Below are 17735 nucleotides of genomic sequence, written 5' to 3'. Positions count from 1 at the left end.
CAATTCAAGGTGTTTAAATCTAAATGCTCCTTTTGAACTACTATTAGTCCCGTACAACGATTAACTCAACAACTGAGCAGATTTCAGCCAATCACTGGCAGGAATTTGCCCCAAGTCACCATGGTGACATCAACCTACCAATTGCGATGCAGTCAGGGGCAGCAAGAGTTCGCCCGGAGTTTGTACAAACAGGCTGTATGAACTGAGAGCATCAGATATTTTCTCACATGTTGGCCTAGTCTGTGAGGTGTGGGGAAATGTCAGGAAAATCAATAGATAAGGACCACATCAGACTGAGCTTGTCTGGCCTAGCAACAGAGCATCCCCATGGTGATGTCAATTACCTCTGCTTTACAACAAAAACACCAGGAAGAGCAAAACAGTCTCTGCAATGCTGTTAAACTTTTAATACAGTCTCCTGGTTACATTGAGGAATTTGTAAAGAAAAAAAAAAGAAAGAAAAAAAAAGCCCAACTTTTTCTTGTTTTCCATCCAGACAGGTAAGTAACACAGTGGGTGCGAAAATCTTATTGATAGCTCTTTTTTATGCAGCTCGCTCTGATTTCTATTCTCCTCATGGACCCCACATTAGTCAGGGAGAGGTATAATGTAACGAGCAGTAAGGTGCGCATAATTGCATATTAGCAGCAACACACTTGGCTGCACGGGAGGTGACTATGCTAACGAACAGAGAGGCGTTATTAATCACCAATTAATAAAAGCAGGCAGATATCACGCTCAGCATAAGGCATGCATGGTTTCCTTTGTTTCCAATGGCTGGTCCAAACCTGTTCTCTTATTTATTTCATACGATTGATCCTGTTCCTCTGCTGTGTTGTTTATTGAGTTCTGACTCTGATTTAGCCCCCTAGGAGTCAAATGAGGAGTGTTTGGTCATGTTTGTTAACAGATTACATGTGTATGTGCTCTATGAATGAGCTCTAGAAACGGAGGGAACATCATCAGACGCACCTAATCAAAGAGGATTATAGGAAAAGAAACATAGAATGAAAATACCACATTCTGCTTATGTATCAAGAGGGAAAAAAAGCACTTAATGGGGTAGTAAATGTGTTTCCACCAGGGCAGAGACAGTGATGGAGACCATATAATCAACATACACTGGCCAAGCTGCTCTAGGGGCCCAAGACAAGAGGATATGTGTCAAGGATAATTTGCGGCCCTTAGCAAGAAACAAAACAAGGCTTTCAGCTTCAAATACTGTTACAGTGTGCCTCCTGTCGGTTCTTCCAATAACAGCCAACACAGTGTGTTTTGCCAGGATGGAGCTCAGTTAATATGAAAATGCAAACGCTAGATACTGAGACAGAGGAATAGAGATAGTGGACAGGGGGAATGAGAACGAGAGAACAGAGCGGAGGAGGAGAAACTAGAGGAGAGCTAAAGGCCTCTCACTCGCTCTCCTCTCCAGCTCTGTAACGGCCCACAGTGCCTGCTTCACACAGAGCGGCCAGCTGTACAGCAAATGTGCCTTTCCCTCTCCGCCCCCGAACCTTTCCACCCCTCCAGTGCCCCCCTTTGCCTGGGCCGACCAGGCCACTGGCTCCACTCTGAGAGAGAAGCCTCCTCCCTGACTTGGCTTCAAGCTCTGTGCTGTCACCAACCCAAAAAATCTGTAGAGGTGACCCCAAAAAACACTTTTTTGGGGGGGGGATGTGGTTTGGTTTGTTTGTTTACAGTTGTCCTTCTCAGTACTGCCACCTTGGCAGTAGCTACTTGGAAAGGACAGAAGTGAGATGAGAATGAGATTGAAAGCAGATATCACAAAAAAAGCTAAACCCTCTTTCACCTTCAGAACCCTTTAAGACAGAGCCCATGCTTCAAAACATGTCAGGGCTCTGAAAATCCACACAGGGACATTTGAAACAGTGCGATAAATGGGCCAAACGTGCCCCCCATGAGGCTCCAAATGTCATAGTTTACACTGGGGTCAAAGTGAAGCAATGGGGTGGCATGATGGCATGCTGATAAAACCAAACAGGCTTTTGTGTCAGTGAAGGACCTTCAAAGGTCCTCTTAAAAAAAAAAGAAAAGAAAAAAAATGAACGGGGACTACTATTTACATTTTTTTTTTTGCAATGCAGTTATTACATCTCAAAATGAGAAATTTTTATTCACGAAGAGGCCTTTCTTCTAATCTCAAAGAAAAACAGAAAATTAAAGAATTGATAGTGACTGCGACAGCTGAAAGCTGTATAAATCTGTGTGTCTCTGGAGAAAAATCGGACACCCTCAATTCTGTAAGTGTGCCATGCCAAAAAAACTCTAAACTAAAGAGTGGCCAGCTGTCTTCTGGCCTGCTATTAAATTGCTCCTTGGATGGTGGCGATATCATTTTTTTCTCCATAGGAGTATCACACCAGGTCCCCAAACAGAGCGACCAGCTGTACAGCAAATGTGTACTGATCCATCTGGGCCCTAGCAGGCTGCAGCCTCCATCTTAAGACACGTGGGGCCGTTCACAGGCTTGGCTGGGGCTGGTCCGCAACACACCCTTCTGCACCCACGGCTACCTCCGTCCCTTTCATTTACCTCCATTATCATAGTAAATGTTGAGTAGCTGAGCACCAGAGCTGCCCTTTATGTCTGAACCAGGAGCGTCATCATCTGAGTGTAATATCCATGCATCAAAATGTGCTGGCAGTCGGACAGAAGAGGCAGCCGCGACCACTTCGGCCTGATGGGAGGAGGTAAGGGGTGGAGGCTCATTGCGCCGGGTTTGAGGGAGACTATTGTATTACAAAGGCAGCTAATGTGGACTCGTCTGGGTGAGACGGGCTCAGGTTTTGTTGTTCCATACACTTAGCACTATGGTTATGTCACGGCACATCACTATATATAGAGTTATCAGTGTGAACTGACACCATGGAGCGGGGCATGGATGAAAACAACACCCCTATGAATCCAGCGTCTGCTCCATTACCTACGCTAATAACGCTGACAGCTGAGCGGAGATGACCCCAGCCCCCTGTTTCCCCTCTCCTGTGCAGATGGTCATTAAAAGGAGAAAGTGTCCCTTTTTTTTCTGTCGAAAAGATATTTAGAGCTTTTCCAAATGTGCATTTTTTGGGGGGTTGTTTTTGGCCCAAATTGGCTCTTCAGTGATTAAAGTGTGGGTTGAATTTAACCATGCTCCAAATTAAACAGAGCAATTTTTCAGAGGGTACGTAAAAGAACAAGATCAGCGCTTGAAACACGGCTCACATGTCGTACCTCACGCCTTGTCCATTAAACACATTTCCTTAACTTTACTTCATTCTGCTCTGTTTTCCTCTTGTTTGTTTGACAACTTCACATTACAATGAGTTTTGTTTTCTCCTTATTTTAGAGATCACAAAGCAAACGTATCTAACAGAAACCCTTTTGAGAAGTCAGATGAAACCCGTGATCATGTTGAATACAAAGCGATGGCATATCAGAGAAGTAAGACATCAGACAATAACCCAATCACCTATCCTCCTGTTATCTTAAGCTGTCTGAATTCCACTATTACGGGGAAACTGTGTGCTTGTGCGGCTGAAAAACATAAAATAACCAGTAGGGGGGTTTGTTTTCTACCCTCCCAGTGTGCTCCGTGCCTGCCTTTGCGAGAGAAAGGACTAATGCTGGCATGGTACTGTATTAGGCACCCCCAGTAGACTAGTGGGTGAGCAGATCGCAAAGATGAATACAAAATACACACCTACACACTCTCAGCTCATCTCTCTCTTTTGCAAATACACCGCAGCATCAAAATCACAAATCACATGCTTCTGATTGTTTATGCACAAACAGTGGGTCCCTGATAGAATTGCCTACCGGTCCTGATAGAATTGCCCACCGTGTTTAAATTCACCTGCGCCTAGAAGCGTGTCCCAAACAGAGAGGCGGTTTGGTTCCAGATCAATGAGTCTCTCTCCCACTGAAGACAACAGATAATGCAGTGTAATGAAAGAGCCGCCAAACGAGCTGAATAAATGAATGAATAAAGGAACGTGAGACCGGAATTCAGACGCCTACTTACTGCAGGCAAGAAAACCTGTTTTCCAATTGTCTGTTCCCTATAAATTATTCTGCCTGCATACAAATGACAACCAAAAGTAGAGACATTTTGAAAATGTGGAGCTTAGTCGTACACCAGCACTCTTAGCTGAGAAATCTTGCGAAATGAAATGCAAAATTTGGAATATTTCTTTTGATATTAAACACCGAAATGGCAAATATCCATTTTTTCAGTTGATTTGACGTCATAAAAGGAGAGAGCATGAAAGTATAAAATCTAGTATGCAGATCTCAGTCATCTGAAAACAGTACTTGTGTGACAAAGTACAACAGACAAACAAACCAAAAATACATATAGAAGAACTAGAGAAATTTTTACCTTTTTTTTTTTTTCAGAAAATTGATTGATAATCTTTGGGATGATCAGAATGATCAAATCTGTTTGATATTTCAATATTTGAATAATCTGTGTATTTTATTTTCCACTACTTCAAACTACCTTAATTACAGAGTGGTTTGAAGTGGAGAAATTCAGCTTGAAGCATGCACACGGACCATATTATACCATTCACATGCATGGAGAAATGAAGCTTGTGGGTTTATGAAAGCACAACACTGGGGATGCAGTTGATGGTCAAATAAAAAAATAATTCCACCTATTTGGTGATGTGATCCAGATACTTGTGAGCCTGAATGAGACAGGGTCAAATATTTTATTACATATCACATTTATTTTTAGTATGTGATTCATCTTTAAAAAGGTAGGAAAACACTGAAATTGGGTGAATTTTTCTTAATAATTTGCACACTGCGCGGGTGAGATTTTAACACTTAAATTGCATGCCTAAAAGATATGTTGATTAAATTTACGCTAGATTTTAGAAACACTTGGGAAATTTGGACAAACATATTTGTATATATTACACAAGCACTGTATTTAATGACTCTTGTTTCTGGAGTATAACAGAAACCATAATAAATGAATCAGAAAGTGCTATCTCCTACCCAGCATGTGGTTGGCCACATGAACTTGGATGTCCCATTCACTGTAGAACACCATCTGACATTTGATGCACTGGTATGTCTTCTTCTGTAAATCAGACAACAGGGATTACAGTCAAGTGTGAATAAAAGATATATGGTAGAAATATTTGTGTCATTTGTAAATTGTAAATTCTCTGCATGTTTTCATTTACTTATTTAGTGCGAGGCTACTTAGCAATACCTCTTCAGTTTGCGATGGACTGGCTCTTGGCATGGGAGACACCTGGGGGGTCTTCAGCTGTCCACTATTGCTGTCCCCAGACTGTTCCCGATGCACTGTCTGGACATGGTTTTGCAACTCTGCCTCAGATTCAAACTTCACATTGCAGCTGGAACATCGTGTCTTGGCTGCAGACGAGGACGACGTGGAAGACGATGAGGACGATGAAGAAACACCTTTGCCTTTTCCATCTCCAGGGCTGAGACTCTCCCCTTGGACCCATGTGGCTGTAGTTGTTGCTGGAGTGGTGGCTCCCCCCTGCTGCTGCTGTTGCCTCCCTCCATTCACTGTTGGGCTGGAGCTCTTGGAGCCGGCAGCCGCCACACAGGACGCGCAGAGTCCATAAGGCAGTCCGTTGATGTCCAGCTTTACCAGGTCTAGTTTGGACCGGAAATCTTTTAGGCAGGAGGCACACTTGAAAAATTTTGGGGCGTGGTGTTGCTGCTGGTTTTGAGACATGGCATTGGTGCGGCCCATGGGTTGGTTTGCGGACATAGTGCCTGTCTTTTGCATGTGGAAAGTACCATGGATCTTGAGCTCCAATGTGGAGGTGACCGTCTGCATGCAAACAACACAGCGGAAACCTGTAAGGGAGTTCCTCAGGTCAGGGTGCATCTGGCAGTGCTCCAGGAAGTCCTCCTCACTATGCAGTGGCATCTTACAAATGCGGCAGCTCCCCGTGTCCAAACTCTTGCTATGGGTGACCTTGTGCTCTGTCAGGGTGAGCAATGAGGGGAAGCGCTCCCCGCAGATGGGACACATGTAGTGTTTGACAGGCCCAAGGTGGGTCTGCATATGTTCCCTCAGCCCAGCCTCAGAGAAGAAGGTACGGGAGCAAACATTGCACTTGTGGTTACCCTTGATCATCTCAGCCTTTCTTTTCATCATGGCACTCTCACCAGGGCGTATATTGTGATCTCTCAACTGGTGGTTAGTGAGCAGTGACTCCATAGTATAAGATGCCCCACATATGTCGCATCCATACATGGGCTCTGCAGTGTCCACCTCTTCCTCACTTCCATCATGGCTGTTCTGGGACTCCATCACAGATCCACCTACTGCCCCTGAACCATGGCTGTTAGTTAGGAGACCTTGTAGCTCAGCATCTTCTTTAGGCTGGCTTTCCCCACCAACTACAGTAGAACCATTGGCGCCACAGTTCTGTGACTTTCCCTCAAACACACAGTGTTTCTCCCTCAAATGTTTCTCCAAAAGAACAATGGCATGGAAAGCCTTGCTGCAGAAGCGGCAGTTATACTTCTTGCTATGGGTGGTGATGTGGCACTGCAGCTCCACTTCCGTTCCAAAGGACTCCCCGCAAAAAATGCAGCGGTGGGCACGGCCTTGGTTTTCCAGGTGGCTGTGTTTGACGTGAAGCTGCAAGTCAGTCTCATGCCTGAAGTCCCAGTTACAGGAGGTGCAGCGGTACACTTTCTTCTCGTTGCTGTGCTTCACAGCCAGGTGGAGCTGAGTAGACACTTTTGAGTCGAACACCTCTTGGCACAGAGTGCAACGAAAGAACACAAAAGTATGCATGTCGAGTAGGTGCTTCTGCAGGTCATCCACTGAAGTGAACTGCTTGTCACAGCTCTCGCAGATGTAATAAGTCGACGTAATAGTGAAGTGAATTGTCACATGCTTTAGCAGAGATTCCTGATTGGGAAACTCCTTGTTGCACTGCGGACAGGTAAGCTGAGGCTGCAGACCATCCAGATGCGTTTTGAGGTGAGTCTGGAAAAGGTCTAAGCTTGTATACTTGGCACCACACTGGTTACATATGAACTCACTGGTGGCACGGGAGGCTGAGCTACCTTGTTTCAGCACGGCAGTTTGTTCCACAGATATTGGCGAAGAGGGGCTGAGAGTGCGGAGGGATTTCTTCCCATTGTTGATGTAGTTCAGGGCTAGTGGAATGTTCTTGTGATTCTCCTTGATGTGCTTGTTAAGCTTTAGAACACTGTTGAATATGGGGGAGTTGGTGCAGTATGAACAGGAGTACACTTCGACTATTGGCTCCTTGGGAGTTACAGCCAAGGGGGAGTCAAAGCGTAGGCTCCCCCCATCACAGTGAGTCTGGCGAACATGCTCCTCCAAGGTAGCCTCTGTCAAGAACCCCATGAAGCACTGGGGGCAGAAAAAGGCATTGCTCTCCTTGGCCACTGGACTGGGAAAGCCATGAGAGCAGCGGATGTGTTCCTGGAGGGCATTTAGGTCATTTAACACCTCGGGGCAGAAATTACACTGAAGGAGGGCATCAGGCAAGCTCGCTAACAGGGCAGCGTGATCTTCTGCATTGTGGACCTGCTTAAGATGTTCATTCAGATTTAGTAAAGAGGGCAGAACTTCCAAACAAAACTGGCAAGTGTGAGCCTGCTCTGGCTTGTCCAGATGCATGGTTCGCAGGTGAATTTGAAGCACAGCCAAACTGGAGAACACTTGCTTGTTGCAGTAGATGCAACTGTAAGAGACTTTAGGCTGCTTAGAGGAACGTCCTCCCATGTCTGAAGTGTTCTGTGCAGCCCTCTTTCTCCTTCCCCTGGTCTTGGGCACAGGTGGTGCTGTCTCCACCATTGTGGAGCTGTCAACGGAGAGGTTGGAGTCCGGAGTTGTGCTAGACACAGAGGTGTAGCCTACAGTCAGCAAGGAAGGGCTGTTACTATGGTTACTAGATTCAGGGAGCTGGTGGATGTCCATATGAGCATAGAGGTCCTCAACTGACAGAAAATGCTCTGAGCAGATAGCACAGGTGTGGCCCTTCCTATCTCTGCTGTGGGCTTGGTCAATGTGGGTCAGCAGGGTGCCCTCATCGCTGAAAGGCTCGTGGCAGTAGATGCACTGCAGGGTGGCACCCAGGCCTCCATCCTCTGATGGGGAGCACTCAGGGTGGCATTCTGCGATATGCCTTTGGAGCTCTTCTGGAACATCGAAGCCTTCCTCACACCGGCTGCATTTGCGGGTTTCTTTCAGCTTCCATTCATCAGCCCTAGAGAAACCGGAGCCCGTGCCATCTTTGCCCCTTTCGTGTACTTGCATGTGGCCGTGGAGAGAGCTGGAGGAAAGGAAGCCTCGACGGCACACAGGGCACTTGTGGGGTTTGTTGGAGGCGTGGGTTTTCATGTGGATTTTGAGGTGATCGCTGCGGGAGAAGGCAGAGTCACACTCTCCGCAGTGATACTTCTTATCACCCGTGTGTAGCTTCACGTGTCGATCTCGGCTCCGCTTGTGTTTAAACAGGCGGCTGCAAAAGGTACAGCTGAAAGGCAGCTTATCACCGTGGCTCTGCTCGTGACGCTTGAGGAAACTCAAACGACTGAAAGACTTGTCGCAGAACTGGCATGGGTACGGTAGGCCAGGGCCTCCTTCTTCCTCGCCAAAATCATAGTCCTCACAGTGTCCTGGAGAAGTCTGATCCTTACTAGAGGGAGATGATGCTGGCCAAGAACACGATGGGTCATCCTCAAGATCAGCGCCGTCTGGAGAAGAAGACAGAAAGAAATGTAGAAATGAAGGCATTGAGGGCAGGTCAGAGGGAAAAAGATGGAGGAGGAAAAATGGAGAAAGTGAATGAGTTAGAAAGGTGTTTTGTAAGCTAGTCACTATATTAGCAAGTCATTAGTCTTGAAAAGGTAGGCCACCGTGGCGTTATTTGTCATAGTAATTATAAGGTTGTGGTGTATGATTTTCAAATTCTTTGCAATGTAGACCATTTTTTCTTCAGCTGAAACAATACCTCTCCTTAGGTGTTATCTAAAAAGTTACATTAAATATGCAATTTAAAGTATAATTAGAGAAGAGAATAAGTGGAAATACTTTTACTACAATTAACCTTGTATGTGGCCATGTAATGGCTTAGCCCACTGTGACTCAAAACACAATCTCTCTGACATTTAAAGCCAACACAAGACAATGGGTCTACTCTAGGATGTAAGCCCTGCATGAGGTAAATTAGAACATTTCTATTATTCCTGAAGAATTACTTGAATATTTTTGAATAACAAGAGCCCTTGAAATGACCTTAAGACAAGAGAAAAACAGGCAAAAGCAGTTTTAAGGATGAAGGAGAAGATTAAATATGCAATTTAAACCACAGCTATGCATAGCCTTTGGGAACGCTCTGCTGCAAAACGGATGATTTTCATGAAACATAGACCCATCAGAACATCCGTCAATAGATATCAGATTATAGAATATGCATTATTACAAAATTTGTCTGTGCAGTCTGCGTTAAGCTGTGAGGCAAGTGATCGTGGATGGATGAACGTGCCATCCATGTTCTGATGCAAGGAGGGGTAGGGGGTAGGTGGCTAGTGGTGGCTTACTGTCTCGGTCAAGGACAAGCAGGTGCAGAGAATGACCAACTTTTTTTTACAATCACTTTAATGTGTTCCTATTCAAATGGCTCCAACATTCCAATCCACTGGTTCACTGTGCGGTTATATGCATGGAAAACAGAGCACCACTTTCCACAGGTTCAAAAGGTTACAGGCCACTTCTTCCCGCTGCTGAAATCTAAGTGATGTGAACTTCCTTACCTAAATAAAACAACATAATCCCAACCTCTTCAGAAAAAAAAATGTCAAAAGGCCATAACTTGGAATGGGAAAAACAAGAGGAAGCTGCAAAGATTTATGAGAGGGACGGAGGAAAAGCACGAGCTCTTTCCAGGATCCAACCTCTGTACTCTCCTTCAGCTGACAAATCTAAGTCTTTCTCTCTCTCTCCCCCTTTCTGTTGTTTTTGCTGGGAGATCTGCCCTTTGTCAGGATATCATGCCCTCTCTGAGCACTTACCCCCATCAGGGCCTATCTTCAGGAAACAGATGGGGTCGGAGGCCATTCCCTTGCCCCTCCAAACTGCTGAAAGCGGCACATTGAGAGCCCACCTCCACACCGTGGCCCTCCCGGAAACCTCCCACCCCTGGCAAGGCGCCCACTCTGTACACACATCTCACTGAAGGAGCAAACCTTGCCTGATTTACTTGCTTTATCTTTCATACATGTCTCAATGTTTTCTCTCTCTCTCTCTCTGGTTTGAGGGAGGATGGGTGACTCAGTGCTATGCCCTCCTCCACAGAGGGGGCGGATCTGCCCTATCTCATACTGCCTCTCCGGGTATAGGAGAAGAAGACAGTGCAAGAAGAATGACCCCAGCCAATGCCTTACAGTCAAACGTATTGGCTTCGAGACAATAGTATAAAACAAACAAATAAATGGTTCTGTATACAAGGCTAAATGAAATTCTGCTGTCTTAAATGAGGATGTCTTGATGCCTTGAGACATTACTAAGCTGTCAGGACAATCTCATTCCATTCTCGTTGTTTGTTTGCTCAGTGTATATTATTTATTTAGGGCCTTACGGTGATGACATATATAGAGTAATATCTGATTCATATATATGGAAGTTGCAATGAAGGGTTTTGAATAAGTAGCTATGTTAAAATTTGTGTCTGGATAGCAAATATAACACAGTTAGTAATAATGCATCATTTGATTTCACGTTGGACTGCATAGGGTATAGTCACACTGGCCAACAAATACGTTATAGCCATGCTGTAACCAGTAGACAAAGGTTCTCCTTTTGTGCTTCTTCACCTATTTTTTCTGGTGAGTCGATAGATAAAACTATAGAACTGCAGGAGTTTTACTGTGTACCGCTCACCCCCACCCAACCTCACACCAAACACACGCGCACACAGAGCAAGAGCACACTTGTGTGCATACACTGACAAGAATATACATGTGCACACATAGCATGTACACATAGAATACACAGATACAAGTCCAATGGCCGAAGCAAGTGTGTGAACAACTGCAGATGAAAGAGCAATCTTCCTCAGGAGACCTCAAGAGGAAAAAGAGAGAGAGACTTGTTTTTTTTTCCTTCTTCACCCAGACAAGAAATGCCCAGGCCTCAGCAGCAGCCTGAGTAAATAAAAGAACGGGCCTTACTTCCCTGTCTCTCGGGCCGGGGGCCTGTGCACGCCAGCACTCTCTGTGCCGCTGCCAAAGGGGATGCTGGGGCCTGAAAAACTACACCCTGCAGCTGAAGGGCTGTCTTTGTTGGTCTGCCAAGGCCTTCCTGAGCATCCTCCAGCCAACAGCCTGTCACGTCCTGGGAGGAAGACCTCCATCTTAAGGCCTGTCCCTCTCTGGGAGTTCTGTCCCTACCCCCCTCCCTCCTTTTTTTTAATGTCTCCTATATGGAACAAAACAACCTCATTTGGAGTTCCCCTATAGGGAATGGCACAAAATGTGCCACTGCCACATTTACCAGAAAGATAAACATTAAAGTCGAAGCTAAAGTAACTAAGAACTTCTTAAAAGTCACAAAAATATAACTTGGCCTGTGAAGTTCACTGATCAAAATATGCTAAATTAATAAAGACGTTTTCTGTTCTATACAAATTATGTTTTCTTTTTTTTTTTCCTGGTACTGCAGAAGTAACCACTGAGAATTCCCGATTCACACGCAGGTCTCAGTTTCCTCTAAGCCAGTCTGAACTGCCTTTTGTGCAGCACTTCCTCTGTGTTCATTTATAGCACCCTTTCCCAAAGTAAATACCCCTGTTCAAATAAGATCCCTAATGCTGGGAACAGGTACGCTTACCATTTTTCTGCACAGCAGAATAGCTTTCCAAGCCCCTGAAGAATCTTTTATTTATGCAATTAATGCATTTGAAAATTAGCATGCATAAATATTTTTTGAGAGCAAGTCATTAATTTTCATGATGACATTGTTTCCCTTTGGACTTTAACACATATGGTGGCAAACTGTGTCTATGTTTTAAAAGCTAAATGATACAAAAATGTTTAAAGAATAATGTCTGTTGATTTCTTTGTAGACAAATACTATTGGGTCTCAGTATAATTTGAGCGTAAGAGTTTAAAAGAAGGCAACAAAGACGGATTTTCACATAAACTGTTCTTCAAATGTATGGCTGTATGCTGTGCTTAGCAGTGGCCCAATAAATAAAATATCCAAGTTATTGATATTAAAATCTAATAAAGCTCCTTTCCGTTAGAGACTGCAAAAAGGGAAACAAAGGTATACATTAAAGTTCAACTGGCAGGAAAAAATTTTTAAAATGGGATTATAAAAATATTTTAATGGCCTTTAAGTATTTGTAACAGGAATGAGTGCACACAAATGTAACTGAGTCTCTTGTTAAATGTAATTGAGATAAAGCATGGGTGCTTGGTTTGACATTTGGTATAATATTTAATGCTTTTGCATGTATATCCTAAAAAACTGCATCTTGCTTTGCAAAAGCATTTTATTGCTTTCATACACATGCACATAGATGTCTCGCTTTTTAAAGATAATTATGAAATGTCTCATACAATATGAAACAACTGAGCAAAAACAGCTACATCTGTATTCAAGCTGATTTTGTGCATAGCTTTTAAAATACTGAAAATATCCTTGGTTATTTTATTCCAGCTGGCTCAAAATGCAAACCATGCCTCAGTTGACCAACAATTTTTTTAGAGGGGTTTTTTTGGGGGGGGAATTTATTTTTTTTATTTTTTTTGTATCTACACTTTTTTAGTCCACATTATGAAAAGTACAAAAAAAAAAAAAAGCAATAAAAAAAGCAATTATCTACCTTTTTTTGTGTTTCAGAAAATGTAATTTTTGCAGTTACACCCTCTTTAAACCTTTCAGGGACCGCATCATTTGGGAACAACTCACTTCTGGTGCCCAGACCTTCGTGTCTGAGGCACTGGAAGCTGTTCATGATGCCTTATCACTGTCTGACAGCAACAGAGTACATCTCCTCTATTTAGGAAGCCAAACTCTTATCCAGGTCCAGGACCTTATCTTATCAGAAAAAATGTTTCCCCCCCCCATCACTCATCTGCCACTTCTATAACAAGCTAGACTTTGTTCAAAAGCCATTCTAGTGAAGCAAAGCATGGCCAGGCTTTCAGTCGCCAAACCTTATCTTCCTGTGTGTTGTACCAGAGATCTGTACATAGTGGTTGTCATAAGAGATGTGTTTGTGTGAGTGTATTTGTGGCACATTGGGGATTGGGGATTCATTGAATAAACAAAAAGCTGACAACTTGTCTGATGTAACACCGTGACCCCACTTCATATTCAGAGAGGGGATCTTTTTACAGTTACTGGGAAAAGTAGTGAGCCTTTCCCATGAGATGATGCATGTGTCATCTCAACACTTTTCCCTGTTCTGATGTCCAAATAGCAGTGCGTGTCTGAACAACACGTATTCATGTACGCCGCTTTGTGACACAATCACTTAAGATCTAATAGAAGAAGTGGTGTAATATACATATATATATATTTTTTTTCTATATTAGCGCTCTTTTTCCTGACAGAGAAGCAGGATGAGGTGGGCAAGGATAGCTTTTTCTTTTCTTTTTTTTTTTTTTTTTTTTTTTCGGGGGGACTAATTCCAGTCAGATGAACAAATGACTCAGTTGATTCAGGACAGAGAGCTCAGAGGACACAGAGCTATTGGAAGAGGCCCAGTGCTGGGCTTTACTCACAGTAGTCCTGCTACATCCCTGTTTTAAGACATCAAATCCAGTCAAAATGAAGCACTGATAATTCCCAGTAGCTGTCAACAAAAGTACCAGGTGGCTTGATGTGGCTTTTTGCACCATGCAGCTGATTAACACACACAAATAAGCACAAGCACAGCTAGTTAAAGAGGCTGCTTTTTCACCACTTTTTCCCCAACCTCAGACATTGTGTTGTGTATGTGTGTGTGTGGGTACTAGTGTTGTGTGTATACTGGGTTTGTCTCTCTCTTTTCCTCTTTTTTTTTCTTAGCAAACACAATATGTTTTTACACATCGCTGAGAAATGTCAGGTCCCTCTCCCCCCTTGCTACAGATCAATCAAATCCACTATGCTACAGGATGAGAAGGAGGGGTGGTGGGAGACGGCTGGAGGATCAGCGAACAAGGATGCTGTCTTTTACTGGACAAGGTAGAAAAACATTAGATGGAATAAGGATTCACTTCCCGTGGTTTCATCAGTGCCGTAGCAGCAAGTTACTCTGGCCTAACATCATGTACATGCGCAATACAACACATATCCACACACACACAGACACACACAAACTTGAAGGGAAAATTGCAGTCAATGGGGATTTTTTCACGCAGGGCCTGACACAAAGAGCTGGAACATCAAGCGCTGTCCTGACTCTGTGGTCTGGGTGTCCATTATTCTGGCCCTCATGGCTCTGTCTCTCAACCATGGGGAAGCGGCAAACTGTCAACTACTTTGTCCACATTACCCACGTCCCCCAGCTCAGACAGGAGCACTTGGTCACTGTCCCAGAAATCACAGCACCCCAGTGGCAACACAGGAAAGTTAGACAAATGGAAGGCCAGAGCAAGAAAAGTAGGGCGGCCAGTCATCCTTTACTATGCTTTTTTCTCTCTGTGACGGTGAGACACAGCCAAAGAGGAATTTTATTACTTATTGCAAAGATGTGTCACTGCAGCACTAATGCGTCTCTGCCAAAACAGACAAGCTGAATAATAATAATCAATGATAAGGTTTCTTAAAAAGAGGGAGGATGTTTAGTGCATGATCTGACTCATTGCATTTCCTGTGAAAGCTAACATCGTACCATAATCCATAACCACAGCGACTGAACTCTAAAAGCATGTCAGGGCTGTCTGTCTGCTGGATAACACATTTATCATTCTGCATACTATTAAATATCTGAAGCCAGCAACAGACTTAAAACACTTAATATTAATAGAAGATGTGAACTTATTTATGAAAATGTTTTTAATTTAATAATTTGCCGTTTGATGCTTGTAAAAATGTGAATTCACAGCATTTGCAGGGATGTCATCTTGTATCGCTATTTGGCCCTGTGTGCGCCCTGTTGTGTTTTTCTGCCAGAAAAGAAGGTGTTATAGTAGGATGAGGCAAGCTAACATGGAGCGGAGGAATTAAATTGTCAGGAGTGCTTCATTTTCCTCCTTTCAAAATTAAGTCCGTTTTTCAAATGAGAAAAAGGAAAATTAACGAGAGAACGGAAAATCAAGGCATTTAATTAAACTATTATTCAAAAAGGTGAATTTGGGGTTCACCGCAGGTTATTATTCAGAGTAGTAGTGGGTGGGCTTGATGGCTCATGTTGGTGTTCTATCTATCTATGATCAACGCTGTATTTGCGATGTAGTTGGAGCAGTTTGTGTGTGGGAGTGCGACGGTGGCAGTGGTATCATTTCCTCTTCAACTGAGCAGCTGGTGGTGTTGGTAAGGTAGGAGGACCGTTGACCACTTCAGGTAGACTTCAGCACAAACAGGAAGGAGGCTGTTCCTCAGGTCTTGGCTGGACCAGCAGCCACAGTGAGCCTCCCAGGGGGAGAAAGGAGGATGACAATCTGTCCCTCAGCATGGCCCTTCACCGCCTGCCTCACTGCACTGGCTCTAAGGGAGTGCTGGGCCAGGCGGGACTGGACTGGGCCGGGCTTCAATAGGCAAGGGTGCCTGCGTGTGTGCGTGCTGTTCCCTCAACACTGCGGCAGACCAGGCGCAGGACCCAGTGGACAGTCAGCTAGCCAGCCAGCCAGCCAGTCAGCCAATTTGAGAGATGCTGCAGCACTGTGCCGCTACTATATTTTCTCACTGTGCGGGAGTTTACTTGGATGCTCTTTTATTTCCCCCTCCCCCCACAAACACTCTTAGTTACTCACAGAAATGTGATTTATGTGATCACCGTGGAACAGAAAAAAATTGTTGTGCATAGAGAAATATGCTGAGTTACTGTATGGTTGCTTCATTAAAATAGGGTTTGGTCTGCAAGTTTCCAGAGACGCTATCCATTACTTAAAACCCAACACAGCACTGACTGAATTCAGAAAATAGGGTCTAATTCTTTTTAATCAAACTACCTCAGAGTGACCCATAAAACTTGGGCTAGACTTCAAGAAAGGATCGTCTCACTTATTAGTTTAAGTTGCACTGGAGATATTTTAAAAGGGCCAGTTAGTTTGCCAAATGCCCATAAAAATACTTGTATCCTCATCTCTCCCTCTTTTTTCTTCCCCTCATCGCAAACAACGAAGAGAATCACATGCATGTGGAGAAACAACCTGGAAATGAACTTGTATTAGGTTTAGCATTAGCATTTATCAGCGAACTCTGACTCTGTCTTTTGACCCATGACCTTTGGTTCCCCCGATTAATACACTGTGGCTTTATTTGATATCTCCTCAATACCAGCCCAGCTTGTCAGTGGTAAAACAACTGGAGACAGCCCAAGAGGGAGAAGAAAACATGCATCGTGGAGAGGAAAGCGGGAGGGGAAGAAAAACAAGCATCAACTCAAGCAAGACGATGTATTTTCATGCATCCCTGTCTTAAATGTCAAGATTTCTTAACCCTCAGTGACTGCAGTGCTGACACCTCTCCAAGGTTCAACAGAAACCGCATTCATTAATAATTAGCTTAGCTGTGAGGACAGGGAGTGAGAACGAGTGCGAGAGAGAGGGAGAGAGGGAGAGCGAGCCAGCTAAAATTCAAACTTCTGTCCTTTCCCGAGAGAATCGAATTTCACTACAAGTATTTTTTCATTCTTCTTCACTTCTTGTTTTCCTGGTGTGTGTTGGCCAGAATCCCAAAGGCGGCCCAAGAACGAGCATTGCAGACGTCGCATCAGCCTTACTACTCCCTCCCCTCCTTAATCATGGCTCTAATACCCTCCAGATGAATAAACATCTTCATCCCTTCTCTGTTAAAGCCAGAAGGCTCCTCCACTCTCGAATCCAACAAAGGAAGAAAGAACGAAAGAAAGAGAGATACAAATGGAGAGTTGAAGAAGGAGCACAGGAAAAGGATGACAGATGGAAGGGTGGATCAATGTCGGAATGAACCAAACAGCAAAGTAACAAAGCCATGGCAAGATTTTGTGGTTCTTCCCATAATTCGTCTGATCTATCTCCCCCTTGACACAATTATCACAGTCCTTCTAATTATTTTCCTTCTTTAACAGATTTCTAATGGCAGACTGTGTTTTTTTTTTTATGATCATCTTTGCAAAGTGAAGGTTTTGAGAGCTGTTGTGCAACCTTGTCGCCTCAGACTGCGTCCACAGACTGCACAGGAAGGGGGAAGGGGGGGGGGGGAGAATGAGGAGGCGAGGGGAGGTGGTGGGGTGGGAGGTGGTGGGGTGTCTCTGGAGAATGGGCCAGGCCCCAGACCAGCACTTCCCTGGCCCAGTAACTGTGCCAAGATACTCATGACATGTGTGTACAGTATGTGAGCGCAAATGGCAGACAGATTTAGGGGTTTGCTTTGTTTCCCCTTCCATTGTTTTCTGCTGGTATCCAGGCAGCTCGTCATCCTATCTTAATACTAAAAGATGATAAAAATGCACACACAAGACGCCGATACAGGCAAACAAACATGCCAACACCTCACCGAGCGAAGCACGTTCTTCGCTGCCCCTCACCCTCATCTTCATTTGCAGAACAAGGAT

At 44.2% G+C, this 17735-nt stretch overlaps 1 protein-coding gene across 3 annotated transcripts in view; it reads right to left on the bottom strand.

Moving 5' to 3' along the window:
• LOC147308385 (zinc finger protein 521-like) overlaps window positions 1–17735 on the bottom strand; it is an 88586-nt gene that overhangs the window by 39811 nt on the left and 31040 nt on the right. For 2 of the 3 annotated variants that reach the window (XM_086270839.1, XM_086270840.1), the window contains exons 4-6: window positions 5228–8739; window positions 5008–5092; window positions 4659–4691 (exon numbers count right to left, since the gene is read on the bottom strand). In XM_086270839.1, coding sequence (XP_086126965.1) covers window positions 4659–4691; window positions 5008–5092; window positions 5228–8739 — 3630 coding nt within the window. The remainder of the gene's footprint in view (window positions 1–4658; window positions 4692–5007; window positions 5093–5227; window positions 8740–17735) is intronic. The other variant, XM_086270842.1, reaches the window with a different exon arrangement.

Source organism: Aulonocara sp. 'chitande type north' Nkhata Bay, linkage group LG18 (assembly GCF_057382095.1).
Source record: "Aulonocara sp. 'chitande type north' Nkhata Bay isolate Kocher_YH1m ecotype deep benthic linkage group LG18, A_spYH_male_GT1.1, whole genome shotgun sequence".
In the NCBI taxonomy this organism is placed as follows: Eukaryota; Metazoa; Chordata; class Actinopteri; order Cichliformes; family Cichlidae; genus Aulonocara; species Aulonocara sp. 'chitande type north' Nkhata Bay.
The sequence above is the reverse complement of the archived record's forward strand: the minus strand, read 5'-3'. Positions and strand labels throughout refer to the sequence as shown.